Raw genomic sequence first — 16,183 nt, 5'->3', positions numbered from 1 at the left:
TGAGGACATTTTTTTGCTTGTTTTAAGTCGTAATGGGGATAGTTTCAGCTTATCCGACAATGCGAGGATTCGTTTAACATCATCAATTAAGGGAACTCCAGTTGAAGAAATAACGGATTATCCAGCTCAGGAAGATGTTTTACTAGAGAAAGATATTGAAATTCCAACTGAAAACTCCCTTGGCTTTCAAAAATTACAAAAAACGACAAAATATCAGGAGCTTTTAAATTCATATGGAAATGAAGACTCGAACATTTGGCAATGGAGCAAAAATTTATATGACAAGTGCCTTGAAAAAATTAAAAGTGAAGCAAAAAGCGATCTTGGACATGTCAACGGATTTTATAATCCAAAATTTGCGAGCTACTTGACGTCTTTGTTGCCATATTTTCCAATTTTTTCCGAAATAATGCGAAAAGCTACTGGCCGTGGTTCAGTTAACGCAACTTCAGCAGCTGTAGAATCAGAGTTTAATGATTTAAAACATCGAACATTAATTAATGAACAACACCCACTACGCGCAGACAGATTTGTGGCTACCCATTTGATGTCACTGCCTGGGAAAATAAAATTAGCAATGGCTGGCCAAACCGAAGCAGTCGCATTTTCGAAAAAGGAATTAACGAAATCAAATATAAAAACTGCGAATATAATTCATGTAGAACATGGAGACAAAATAAAAGAGACTGAAATTGAAAGTGAAGAAAAAGAATTTGAAGACCAGAAAACCTTCAAATTGCGATTAAGCAGCTCAGATGAAAAAATTTCTGGCAGTGATGTCAATGAAGTAGAAAAATATCCTGATGAATATTCCAAAAACATCGATTTAGAGCCAAGCCAGAAATCGAGAGCCGTTTCATCAACAACATTAAAAGACGAACATGTTAACGAAGCAATATTGGAATTAAAGGAACAGCACAATTGGCGAAATAAAAATAAATCAACAAAAAAATCTAAATATGTAAAAGCATGCCCACAGTTTGATTCATCAAATATTGGGAAATACACTTCCTTGCCTTTAATACTTAACGGTAATAATTGCAAAATTGTACGTGATGGATCAAAATTAATCAATGTCGAAAATACTTGTGCATTTGATAGTGTCTGTCAGATTTTGGCAATGGCTGCATGCAATAGCCCAAGCTACCAAAAAATTGTAGAAGAAGGTAGAGCAGGCATGCATACATGCATACAAACATTGGTAAAAAAAGGTCTATGCGCACAATTTTATAAAGAGCGTGCAAAAATATTGCTAAATATTTCACAATTAGTCCACCATATTACACAAAATATCATTACGCTTCAAGCTGAATGCAACATCGCAAACTTGATAACTGAATTGTTCTACTCTCTACCAAGTCGAACATGTGAATGTAAATGTTCAAAATGTGGTACTCGCACATTCCAAACTAACGTATTTATAAGCATTAATTATAGTCCATTACTTTCCAATGGAATAAAATCCTTAGAAGAAGCAGTATCGATGGGTAAATATAATACCCCAAACTGTTGTGAATTATCACAATTACAAAATGTTAAGTACGGACCGCATTTATTTTTCGAAGTTGACATTGGTAGGAATGTAAAAGAAGCCCTAAGTAATGTTCCAAAATTTGTAACCATAAGTGGTGCTCAATATAACCTAGCTGGAGTTATTGAGTATAAAGGCTCTATTAGTGTGAATTCTGTTGGGCATTACATTGGCTATTATTGGACTGGAAACGTATGGCTTAAATATGATGATATTTCCCGAATCAAAAACATACCGCAAGTCGATGACTCCCATGAAGTTAATATTCATATTTGTGTATATGTATATACAATTTAAAATATATATCGAAGCATACACCCCAATTAACCTCCAATTAGATATCCTCAATAAATCAAACGACTACAATCCCATGCTAAAAATTGCGGATAAAATATTTCGGTAAGACTTTTGTCTAATTAACTTTGAATACTTATGAAGATCTATTATCCATCAACATCGGCAATTTCTAGCGCTAGGGCGAGATACCAAGAAGTGTATAATTCATATTATCAACTGTACTCACCTGTACCTCACAAAACTGACGCTATTAGAGTTACATGAAACTAACTTTACCATAAAGGAGCTTTTTTTCAACATGATTTCTGGTAGGTCATTTTACCCGGAAAAGCATTTTGACATGGGTTGAAAGTCTAAAACGGAAAAATTAGATATTTTATGCTTAAACATCAATCAATATTAAAGCATTTTTCACAATATCATCAGAGCTATCTTTTAACTATCGTATTTTGATAGAATGTGATTTTCCTAATTAAACTTAAAATTAAAGTTAATACATTTATAAATTTAAGGTAAATAATAAATTGCCTAATAGAAGAAATATACATTGCATATGTATGTGCGAACCAATTAAAATTATGTTTGTATTAACAATGTACACGTATTGACACACACAGGCATTTGTTATATAGGTGTACAACTACAGAGAAAAATAATACATGAACAATATCAATTTATATTTATATACAATACATACAAACAAAAATTTTATTTTTGGCTGCCATTTCTGTATTTTTTCGAATTTTTCAATTTTCTCAACGGCACATTGCAGCACAACTCTAGCACAATCTAGCACAGTTTTTCTTTTTTTTAAATTCGAAAATTCCCCTGCTAAGTTCCTGCTAACGAAAAAACTATTTTTGGCTCCCATTTCTGTATTTTTCCGAATTTTCCAATTTTCTCGACGGCACATTGCAGCACAACTCTAGCACAATATAGCACAACTTTTCTTTTTTTTAAATTCGAAAATTTCCCTGCTGAGGTAAAATTTAATTTTTGGCCGCCATTTCTCTATTTTTTTGAATTTTCGAATTTTCTCGACGGCACATTGTAGCACAACTCTAGCACAATATAGCACAACTTTTCTTTTTTTTAAATTCGAAAATTCCCCTGCTAAGTTCCTACACATTCGTATTACGCTACCATGTTCAAGGTAACCTATAATATATATATTTATGTATGTGTCTATACGTTTATGTGTCTGTAAACTCTCTAGCGGTCGAAATTTAAGTCCGATTTGAATAAAATTTGGGATGACAAATGTACAAAATTTCAAAAAAAGAAAAATTTTGTATTTTTTGGTTAGTTTTAAACAAAAATTACCCTTTGATTTTTTTCTTTAGGTTCTTAGTTTTCGAAATAAAAATATTTGAAAAATTAAAAATGCAATATTGGATTTTTAGACTTAATGTGTTATTTTTTCAATCTCTGAAGGAATTTGCTTAGCTAACGCAGCTTCTGCGCTACGAACTTTTTACTTGAAAACAAAAGCTCATATACTTATAGTCTACTTGATACATATCTTTCAATATGGTACGGCATCTTACCCTATACGTGAAGGTACATATATTTTCTAAATAATTCCTCAACTTTCGTTTCGAGAACACTTTAAAATAACAACAAAAGATAAAATAATATATATTTATACTTGAATTCACCTACAAAAAAAAAGATTTATAAACATTTAAAAACTTTAGACTTAAACAAAAATTTAATAAAAAAATATTGCAAAATTTTAGTTTTCGAAAGAATAAAGAAATCGTTAATAGAATTTCAAGACTCCTTTACCTTAATCGATAATTTTTTGGTATGGCCAGCCTTGTTAGTGTTCTTGTTGAATCTTTTAGTATTTTGGTCGAATGTGCTTTGTTTACCAAATATGATCTTACAAAAAATATTCAAAATTTTTTTGGAATGACAGAAAATTATTATTTAGGCAGACAACCTTAGACAAAATTAAATTTTAAAAAAATATTCAAAATTTGTTTCCCCGATTTTAATGAAAATCATGCAAAAACGTTATTTTTATCCACAATTACAAAACTTGGTTTATTGGATCGTATGATAAGACTGTTTCTAGATAAGACAATTTTACTTCATTCGATTTTAAATATGAACACTCGGAAAATAATACCTCATGAACAATAACTCGGGACGAATTTAAAATATATTTCGCTGGCTTCAAATAGATCTGAAACAAATTTTCATTAAATAGGAATCCAAAATTGTTTCTCAATATTTTGTTTTTTTTCATTATAAAAATTAATTTATTTATTTGCGCACATTCTGCTTCAAGACATAACGTTCAATCAGTTCATTGAATTTTCAATTGAAGCTCTAGAAGTATTTTGAGAACTCTCTTCTAGATATTTTGGGAACCATATTCTAGAATGATTTTTAATCAATAGTAAAATTTTCGAAGTAGCTAAAACCGTTAACATGAAAATTGAGAGTATTATAAAATCACAAGTACTACGAAAAATCGAATGAATCGAAAATTTCAATTTGTAACGGGTCTTCAATTTATTTCAAGAGAAAACAAAGAGAAAGTTTAACAAAGTCTCATTTATGGAAGCTTTACTCATAAAGCAAAACTTTAGATTTGTAGATCTAATCAAAGGCAGACAGATGGTTTGAAACAGACTCAGATATAATAATTATCCAAGAAGGAAAAAAGATTCTCTCTTATTGTAATTTCTCATTTGTAGAATAGTATCAAGGCGTAAAATTATCGAACCTGGTAAAAAATCTCATCACACAGTTTACTCCCAATTCATGTTCGAATGTATTCTCGAGTTAAATGGATTATAGCTGCATTAATCTTACCACACCACCACTACAAAAAAATACTTCTCCAATATACCTTAAAGAAATTACACCCATTTGAAACAACACAAAAAAGTTAACCCTATTGAATTTTACTGCTTTTTTCCTATACAAAAACTCAAAAATGGCAATTTTTTAAATGTCGGGTGATGGAGAATCTGCTTTCTTGAGTGTTAAACAAAATAATTTAGCCAGTTTTATTCAATTATCTTCTTATTTGAATGTCGTTGAATAAGAAATCCTTCCAAAAATAAATCACCGATCATTTCATAGAGAAAATTAATATTGTGAGGTGCGAAGTTAACAACAACCTTTCTCCAGCAAATCTGGAATGAGTGTCAAATATTGCGCCTATTTTTTACTATTCTAAACTGTTTTACTACACAAAAAGAAAAAAAACTATCATCATATTTTTTTTGTATACATATCGCCTTATGCTTTTTTTTGTACAATATTATAAATCACTGTCGGAAATTTATATTGACAATCGATATGTCACCTATTCGTTTACATATACATGAAAACACACACACAGTATCTATTCAAAACAATTTTCTCATACACAAAAAGAAACACAAAACCATTGTATAAAAATGTTTCTTATATGCATAAAATATGTTACATGTTTTTTTTTTCCCGGAAATTCATATTCTAAATATACAGGGTGTGGCAGATAAGTGTACGATTGTATAATACAAATTATCTGTTTAATATCATCTTAAACTATATAAAATGGCATATGAGAAAATGACTTACCTGCAGAAAATTAATTGGGTTTTAAGAAACAGATTGTACTATTATATTCAGTTAAATTAGTGAATTCAGCGTATTACTTATAATTTTTAACCCTAATAAGATGACGTCCTACTAGGCGTAGACATTTTTGATGTCCTTTTAGACGCATACATTCACCTAGCCAATCAGACGCTCTTTTGATACTTTAATATTGTTTTCATAAGTTACTTTCACAGCATAAGCTCAATGCACCATAATATTATCTTAAAACACAATAACATTTACTTAAAAACTGAATTTACTTTCCTCAGTACTTAATTTCCTTGATTTGTTTATTATCTAGAGGTTAGATAACTAAGAAAAATAGAACGATAACTAAGAAAAGTTGTTTGAATTTCTTTTTACAGCGTTTTCAAAATCGCACACTTCTATGCTCCACCCTGTAGAAGCATACTCAAAAGTTTGTAGGATCGTGTGTATTTGGGAATGTTTCCAGCCAAATTTTTAGCATTGATACCTCTCTGCAGGTATCTGTAGCAGCCGATTGGTTACATTTTATTGTGAATTTTTGTAAGGGTACTACGTTATGATGTAATAACTCTCAGACTTTGCAAGCCGGATGTTATGGATGTTATACTAGTCTGAGTGGCCTACTTATAAAGAGTAATGTTAGAAAAGTTACTCAAGCGCTTTTCTAACATTACTCTTAACAACGATTAACTACGATTTCGTTTTGATTAACATATGCTAATATATTAATTATTTATGTTTGTCTTTCGATTATAATTAATAATGATACTAGCGTCCATGGATGCGAAAATTAAAATATTTTTTGTTATACTGGCTGGTGTCTCTACTAAATATTATTGCCTTCGATAATAGAGGGTATTGATTTGGTAACGCACTTTCGTATTGCACGGAAATAAATTATTTTATAAAATATTCATTTCCATATTTACACATAAATAAATAAATCTTAAAATAAATATGACCACAAAACTGTAAAGTAGCGTCAAAATTGTTAAAAATAATGGATAAAAATATGGCATCCCGATATCTTTTTTTATCTGGAGCTTGGCAAGGCGCTTGGCAGGACTTCAAGAGACCCAGGTTCGAATCCTGCGTCTTTTTTTCATTCTCTTTAATTAAAATACGTTAATATATCTATTTATTCAATACAATTAATGTGCAAAATTTAAAAATACAACCATTCCCCATAAAAAGTCTACAGAATACAATTTTTAAATTTTGTTGTTGGCTTTCAACCAACCTGTATCCAACAGTGTGTTCTGTTTATAACAGTGTTTGTTTGCTATCTTGTATTTATTTAAACATTATGTTTGAAAAGTATATATATTTCTATATGAATATTTTAATGATACTTTTATGTATCTCGAAGATATCGCAAAAACAAGAAGGAAAATGTCAACATCAATTTTCAAACATATTTTCCTTTTCATGAGAGTATTGGTATAATAGGAAACGCAAAAAAAAAAGATTTCTTGACGGCGGAGTTTTTGATTTATGTTCTTATTCCAATTAGATAGGGGCGAAATACGTCTTACACTTGAGACGTATATTGCGTTTACTAGTGCACATTCCCAAAAAAAAACTCGGATTTTATAATCATTTTAAGAAAGTTTTTTTAAAATATTTTTCCTTGTCTTTATAGCAATATAAATTATAATTGCCAGAAAGACAGGTTTGCTGCTGCTAATACCACACCAAATGTTATTCTAATAATTAAAAAACAAACGTTTTCAAATAGCGTGACTGTAATTTTAATATGATTTAGTTTCATAATTAACCAGTGTAATTTTGTTTTGCCAAATAGAAATTCCGTTGCTTATCAGCGCGCATCCAGCGTTAATTAACGTTTAATTAGGGGAAAAATATCCGAAATACAGCCGTCTTAAAATGAACTCTCGTAAACTTTGCCAGCTCATGTATCATATATTTCTATTAATATTTTTATCAAAATAAAGCATAGCATTTTATAAGAATCGTTACGCAGGATCTACTGAGGTCTTAAGAAATTTTCTTATTGATATAAACTACACCATCATTGATTTTACGAAGCATCATAAAACTTTTTACATAACTCTACAGTGATAACATTATTTTTTAATCATTTTAGTCTTTTAGATAAGTATAATATTAAAATCGTAAAAATATCAAAATCTGATACACATAAAAAAGAGGATTCGTCATTTATTTTACACCCAATGATTACGGATTCTTCAAAATTGATGAAAATTCGTTAAAAAGTCCCGAAACTTGATAATGTTGAAAAAAAGTAAAAACATAATTATAATAAATAATTCCAAAAAAAACGCTCTTAAGGTATGTCCATCGAGCCATGGAACATCCTGTATAGTGTGTCTAATTAATTCGGCACCATATGGAAAACTTTTATATTATTTGTTTTATGAAAAAAGTTATTCTTGATAAAAATTTCTGCATGCGTGGCGTAGAACGCAATATAGAATAATCAAATCGAAAAATATCAATTTTTCCCAAGAGTAGAGTACCTATTATATTTTTTACACTTTGAACAATATTTATTGAGAAAATTTGATTTTGAAAACTCCGGTCAAATATTCAAATTTATATCTACAGATTGACGTGTAGGTACACAAATTGATACTATACAGAATTGGTTAGTGCATCCAAGGCTTAATGTCGATCTATAGATATAAATTATTACTGCTTATACAAAGAAGGGTTATTAACAAAAATAAAGTCTGTTTTGTCATGGTAGATGTATTATAGTGAATGTCTAATCATAATTTTAAATTAGAATCACTTTTGTTCGACAAACCTTTAATGCAAAAAAATGAGACATGATAGTTTCATTTTGCGTCTTCAATTAGTTGCCTATCTCATCGATAGCAAAAAAATAAGAATCATTCTAGGTAAAAAAGATCCAAGATACTACATTGCATCGGACTATTGTTATTTCATTCAACACACAACTAACGAATATAATCGCATGTAATTCAATTATATTCTAGACAATAAAATATTAATAAATACAGAGTGTGGTAGAAAAGTGTGCGAATTTGAAAGCACTATAAAAAGAAGCTCAATCAATGTTTCCACTCTTTCTCTCAACCACCTCAAATCATTTAAGAAAATTAAATTCTCAAGAAACTTAATTTTGTTTAACCAAATTGTATTTTGTTTTTAAGTTAATATTGTTAACTAAGTAAATTGTATTGAAAATCTATAGGCCATTATTCTTTCGTATATCACGTTTTTTCTGCCATTCATTCACTCCCCATGGAACGGCGGATACACTAGCAGTGTTTTAACAAAACAATATTAAAACTGAATCACCGGGCTCGAAAAAAGTGGTATAAACCCATTGCCAATGCTGCGGTATGTCATGAATAACTTCAATACACACCTTACAAATTATCTACGCCTAGATGAACTGATGATTTACTTAATTTTCTAAAATGCTAAAAATATAATTTGGAAAAATTTATAGGATTTTTTTTAAAAACATTTTCAAAATCACACATATCTACTCCACCTATATGTATGTTGTAATATACGTACATTAGATACACACTTCAAAACTATTTTCTCCCAATAAAATTATAAAATTTATTATTTACTCAAGTATAAACAATAAATATATAATTTAATAGTATTATTATTATTATTTTTTACGATTATACATAAACAAAAAAAAAGTATTTATAATTAATATATACGTGTATTCACCTTTTTTTCACACAGAGGGTCCAAGATTACCCTTGACACCCATGATAAAACTAGCGAAGTGTATGTCAAAAAATTAACATTTTTATTTTTTTGCTGTTGTGAGCCGAAATAGCAAGTATTTCTTACCAATTGACCGTTCGTATGTAGTGTTTCCAGTGCTTCCAAGTTTTTTATCCCTTGCCCCTCCAACCGTGATTTTTTATTGAAAATAAATGTATGGGTATGTCGATGATTTGGGTATGTGTTCAAATTTGGTATTTAAATCTAAAAAAAAATGTCATGCCGCATTTTAAATAGCCTATATTCTCCGGTTTAATCCGTATACTAATAATTTGAATTTGAAAGAAACACTTCCTATCTAAAACTCTTATTTTCAGATTGAATACTAAGTTGAAATTATCACTATTCGATAAAACACGTCAGATTTATAACTAAAAAAAAAATTTACTTTTTTTAAATAAATAATTCTGAGCTTTAAAATGTTATGGGTGTTCTGAAACATCTTGTATATGGATGGATCTATTAAAATTAAATGCATTTCAATAAAATTTATTACAAATATAATATATATATATATATATATATATATATATATATATATATATATATATACAAGATGACTCAAATTAATTGCATTGAACTACTAATAGATACACTGAGTAGTAAATTTTCATAGTAAATTATTTTCTACCTTTTAGTTCAGCTATTTACAAAAGCGTGTTTTAGCTTTTTTTTAAACTATTATTTATTCAGTTATACAAAGAACATCGTAAAAATATTTTGAACCCTATAAATTTTTATACCATGTATATATGAAATATACATAGTATATTAAGTTTAGTCCCAAGTTTGTAACTCTTAAAAATAATGATGCTAGGAAAAAATTTTTTCATAGGTGTTCATAAAATCACCTAATTAGTCCATTTCCAGTTGTCCGTCCGTCCGTCTGTGGACACGATAACTCAAAAACGAAAAAAGATATCGATCTAAAATTTTTACAGCGTACTAAGGACGTAAAAAGTGAGGTCAAGTTCGTAAATGACCATCATAGGTCAATTGGGTCTTGGGTCCGTAGGACCCATCTTGTAAACCGTTAGAGATAGAACAAAAGTTTAAATGTAAAAAATGTCCCTTATCAAAAATTAAACAACTTTTGTTTGAAACATTTTTTCATAAACATCACTGTTTACCCGTGAGGGCGCCAATTAGGCGGAAATTTTATAATATGTACTATACTTGATTATCAGTTATGTATGTGTCACATGTTTGCATGTGTAATGTGATAAAGAAATCAACACTGGCTATGCATGGTATTTCAAAAATTCAACTCAGTCAATTGTTTGTTTTCACTTGTTATTTTGAGAAATATGTAAATGATTAGTTTTTGAAACAAATAGATCTGATTTCTTGTAGATCGTGCTTTATATGAGTACTAGCGGCCCCGACGGACGTTGTCCCGTAAAAACGTAACTCCAATTCATGAATACCTATACTACGTTTAGCCTGTCCGCTAAACCCATCCCGCTAAACCCCAATTTAACTCCTATTTATTGGAGTGGCCTGACCTTTGATAGTAGAGCTCGCTGCGCTCGCATATGGCTCTAATAAATGCCTATTGACAATACCTGAATACTATTAAAAATACATAGTACACATAGTATACATAATGTGATATGATTTATATGCGCTCCCACCATTTAATGAAATTTCATTTTTTTGGTACGGAGCCCTCAAAAACAGTTGTACTGGACCAAATTGTAAATCTAAACCATTCTCGAATCTCCACGAACACACACAAAAAATTTCATCAAAATCGGTCCAGCCGTCTAGGAGGAGTTCAATTACATACACACACACACAAGAAATATATATATTAAGATATGGCCTATACTAGTTATTATGTAGTAGGTAGAAAATGTTCACACTAAACATTTCTCATTGGTTCAATTTTAATTTACTCAAATGTAAATAAAATGAATTTAAGTTGTGTGTGCATATAACTCTCAAATTTTATTATTTAATAACAAACCAATTAAATTTTATATACATACATTTTAATTATATAAATATTAATAGTAATTTTACACAAAGTTATTTTAATATTTTATTTTTTTCGATTCATCATACACATAAAGAGTGTTATCAATTTTAGTGCGGAAATTTGAATTGAGCTAATTGAGTTTTTGAAAAATATAATAATTTTTATATTACTCTCTTTTAAAATAAATAATATTGAAACTCAATTAAAATAAATAATAAAAATAATATTCACAGATTACAACCGTATTATAGACAAAGTGTGCCATGTTCATTTTTCTTGTATTTTCAAAGTATTGTAACGTTAATAACACCAATCAATTATTCACGATAATTTATCTCCGGCCGTTTTTGTTATTCGATTTAAAGCTTTTTTTCTACACTGCTACAAAGTTTTCAATTTTTTATGAAGTAATTAAAACTGTTTTAAATGTTACATAATTAGTTAATATTATTTCTTTTCATTTACGGAAATTACGGATTATAAATGGTGAATGTGATAAATACGTTATCTTTTTGCTTTAAGAAGTTATATTTCTTGTATCGCCACAAATGCATTATTAATATGCATGATTCTAGCATTCTAGGGTCATTACAGCAAAACAAGAATATTTCCACTAGTTACTTTAACATAAAACTCCGAAGATGGTTTAAATTTTTTCAAGTAAATTTTCGATACTGGGTGTCTTGATTGTTTTTTTATGACAATGTTAGAATAGTTAAACTCGTAAATAAAAATATTTATGGTGTGACAGACCAATAATATTTTAAAAAGTTTTATTGAGCTTAGAAAACGATTTTTTTCTGTACATTAAAAAACAGTAAAGAATTTTTCCTTCGGTATATCAAGATAGTAAATAGTTTTCAGGTGTAGCTAATTGAAATTCTATAACTTTACTTAATAAGTTTTCATAATAAAATTTCCTTATCAAAAACTAATTTCACAATAAGAACACTTTTATTAACATTTTTAATTTATTTAAGTAGATTAATTTTTTTTAATAATTTGTATTAATATTTTTCAGGGAGGATGAAGGTTTTATAAAAGAAGAAGAGAAACCGTTACCCTCACACGAATTCCAGCGTAAAGTGTGGCTGTTGTTTGAATATCCAGAAAGTTCGCAAGCAGCTCGTGTCGTTGCCATCATCTCCGTGTTTGTGATCCTCTTATCCATCGTAATATTCTGCTTGGAAACGCTGCCTGAGTTCAAACATTATAAAGTGTTTAATACAACCACAAACGGCACCAAAATCGAGGAAGACGAAGTGCCCGATATAACGGACCCATTCTTCCTTATAGAGACTATATGTATTATATGGTTTACATTTGAACTTTCCGTGCGCTTCCTGGCATGTCCGAATAAATTGAACTTCTTCCGCGACGTCATGAATATCATCGACATCATCGCCATCATTCCGTATTTCATCACGCTCGCCACTGTCGTAGCGGAAGAAGAGGACACGCTTAATCTTCCGAGGGCGCCCGTTAGTCCTCAAGATAAAAGCACCAATCAGGCAATGTCCTTAGCTATACTCAGAGTGATTAGGTTAGTGCGTGTATTCCGAATATTTAAATTATCGCGCCATTCAAAAGGCCTCCAAATATTAGGTCGAACTTTAAAGGCCTCGATGCGTGAACTGGGATTGCTCATATTTTTCTTGTTTATTGGTAAGTGCGATAAAAATTACAGTGATTATATAATAATGTGCTTTTAAAAATTAAAAAAAAAAAAAAAGGAAATCATTTTTGAAAAGAAAAATAAAAATAGTGTGATTTAAGTTTTGTTTTTCCTTTTAAAATAATATGTGATTTTTTATTTTTGTCATTTTGATTTGATTAAAGCCACTTGGGGTACAAAGGTGTACAACACAGGTATAGTATACGACTATATGGTCAAATGTGGATATGCTACTATTATAACCAGCACAGATATATCTTATTATATCAAAATATAAAAAAATCTTCTACATATTCGGCTTGTATGTAGCTATCAAGTAACAAAATTTAATGCAGTATACACATTTTATTTGGTATTCCGCATATATAAATGTTATATGTATGTATGTATGTATGTGTGTATGTTTATACATGTGTGTGAATGTGCGATCGATTGCACACCGACGACGTCCAACCATTCTCGGTGTACGTCAAGGGTGTGTCGCTCCTTTTTCTATATAATAATAATTCTCTACATGTATTCTAACTATACTACCTTTTTTAAACATAACCTTGCTTCCTGTCATAATCAGACACATTGCCTTACTAAAAATATCAAATCATAAGCATTTTGTTTAAAAAATTTATGCTGACAATAAGTACACAAAATTAATATTTTATAAAAAAATAATAATTAATTTAATATTTTTGTTTTAACTAAAATTATATTCGAACTAAATTTTTACAACGAAGATCCGAAGAAAAACAAGTTCCTTCGATTTATTGAAAAGGATAAAAAATATTTACTATATTAATGAGCCCAGTACAGCATTGCCAAACAAATTCTGCTTGAAAGTTGGTAGATATAATCTTAGGTCTAGTTACTTTGAGTTACTCAAAGTTGGTAATCTACCAACTTTCTATTCAAAAGATATTCAAAGTTGTTAGGTTTACCTAAAAGTTGGTAGAGCTAACAACGTTGGCTCAGTATGTAAAAATACGATAACAACATAGTAATTCAGATATAAGAAATTGAGCTGACAAATAAAAGTTTAAACACCGCCTGTGCCCTTTCAGTTTTTCAAATATGTGTATGTGTGTATGCCATTTATTTTTCAAATTCCATAGTTATTAGTTGCATTAAAAATTATTACAGCAATCAAAAGTATATCATGAATCTCAATATCTTTTAACGATATTTATTGAAACTTTGATTAGTGGCTGCAATTTTGTTAGATCTCTTATCTATAATTGATGCTGAATATCTTGGTTATTGTGATCTTAATAATGTCTTTATTAAGAAGATGTTTTATTTAATAAATCCGAAAATGAATTGCATTTTATGCGAAACGTAGGGGTTCAAAAATATTTAATAATTTTATAAAGTAGTTATTTTTTTAAGTCTCAACCAAGATATCCACCAACGATTAACATTAGTATTAACTGTCTATCCAATGGGTTAAAATATCTCATTGACATTTGGGCTAAAATATCTCATGGGTTAAAATATCTCATTTGACATTGGCTAATATGCAAGACGTATTCTATAAGGTACCTAGTTATTGTTTTTATATTTGTAGTTTTATAATATTAATGATGTATTTGTTATTTATGTTGACACTCTGTTAATAAAACTTTGTTTCTCACCACAGAGCTCTGAGGAAGTCAACAAAGTTGACGAAACATTGTCGAAAAATCAAAAGTTTTGCATAAGATCTTTTTTGTCTGTTGATCTTTCCCATTAATCTAACCGCACATAAATAACAATATTATATGATTTTTGACAGTTGTCCTAGATATATAGGTGATATTTTGTTGATTTAACGTTAATAATTTAACTAAAATTTCACACAGGATCAACTGTACCTACCACGTTTTAGGTCAATAGTATTTGTTGTAAGCGATATGGAAATCGGCCTTTTGAAAAACATGTTTTTCGTAAAATTGATCCACAGAGATATTTGAATATAGCATGCATGTATTTAATATGTTTAATAAACTTAGAGAGTAGTAGTAACTAAATATCTGCTAAGTACAAGCTACTAATTCCCATGATATCAGTTGCTCTTATACTGAGCAACGTAGTATAGGTATAGTGAGTGGCTGGTAAAACTTTGTTCGCGAATAGAATTAATATAAAACAGTTAGGATAGACTCTAGTAACGCAATACTCTCTTTCGAATGACCAGTGCATGAAGTAGGTTCACTGACTCTCTCAAGTGTGGAGCTGGATTAATGAGCGAAAAAAGTATTAGAATAACCATTATGGCTTATGACTGTCTCACTTGGGGACAGTCATTGCAACCTAATCTAAGTTCAAGTTGTAGCCATATTGTGTCCAACAATCTGCAAGATTGTAAACGTAGTTTTTTTACTAAGTCTAGTTATAACATTATATTCTAATGGAAATGTTGTTTTCCTATTCTATTTTCCAAAAAAATATCTATAAAAATGATGTTAGTATAATAAAAAATAAATTGTTCGTTTATGAAAAGTAACACGACTGACCGAGCGAACTTCCAAAGAAAATTATTATTGTTGTAGTAGAGAAAATATATGAAAACTATAAAATCTTCTCTATGAAAACTCATTCTCTATAAGAATGATATTTTATATAGCTCGGTCGCTATTTTCCATATAATACACACATATACGTATTTTCTATATATATATATATACATATATACAATTGTTGGTTTCTTGGGAAACGTAATGTGAAATCGTAACCGTCGTGTGTTGACGTCACAGGGTAGCCAATCAATGCTTTACTCGTAGTCATGACGACTAGAGATGCTGCAGCAACGTTGCCATATTTTGGTATTTCATTTCGCAGCAGTATACACATATACACTTATATGAATGTATATATTTATATATATATTACACAGTCGCGGAATCAAGTCGTATACCGACATACCGACTTTTATATAACCGAACAAACGAATGTTAATACATATGTCATATAAAATTGTATATAAATATTAATACATATTATACAAGTTAAAAAAAGTATATAAAAAGTTTTCAAATCAAAAAATTTCACCTTCAAAAATATAGTGAAAGCTCAACTAAATACAAATTAGTCAAAACCTGTTTAGTTCGAACTACTAAATAGCATTGGACAACGTTACATTTGAGAATTAATTGTGGAAATAACGGGTTTTTAATTTTAGAGTTTCTCAATTTTAAATTAAAACAAAAAAATAGTTATTTACGATACTAATGGGATAACAGCATCATTAGCGTTAATTTGCGAAATTCATACAACGCGTAGCACGAGTTGAACAATCGCAGAAGTTTCTACGTTAATAATGCGTTGTCACACGTTTATCATACAAAACTTTATCTACGACTCTTAAATATGAAAA

The 16,183-nt window shown here is 29.5% G+C and overlaps 1 protein-coding gene across 4 annotated transcripts in view; it reads left to right on the top strand.

The window, feature by feature from the left end:
* The window catches only part of LOC123296657 (potassium voltage-gated channel protein Shaker), a 381,812-nt gene that overhangs the window by 346,269 nt on the left and 19,360 nt on the right, over nucleotides 1–16,183 (top strand). For all 4 annotated transcript variants that reach the window (XM_044878221.1, XM_044878220.1, XM_044878222.1 and 1 more), the window contains exon 4: nucleotides 12,184–12,827. In XM_044878221.1, the coding sequence (XP_044734156.1) occupies nucleotides 12,184–12,827 (644 nt within the window). The remainder of the gene's footprint in view (nucleotides 1–12,183; nucleotides 12,828–16,183) is intronic.

Source organism: Chrysoperla carnea, chromosome 3, assembly GCF_905475395.1.
Source record: "Chrysoperla carnea chromosome 3, inChrCarn1.1, whole genome shotgun sequence".
NCBI classification, from domain to species: Eukaryota; Metazoa; Arthropoda; class Insecta; order Neuroptera; family Chrysopidae; genus Chrysoperla; species Chrysoperla carnea.
This window is presented reverse-complemented; position numbering and strand designations above follow the sequence as displayed.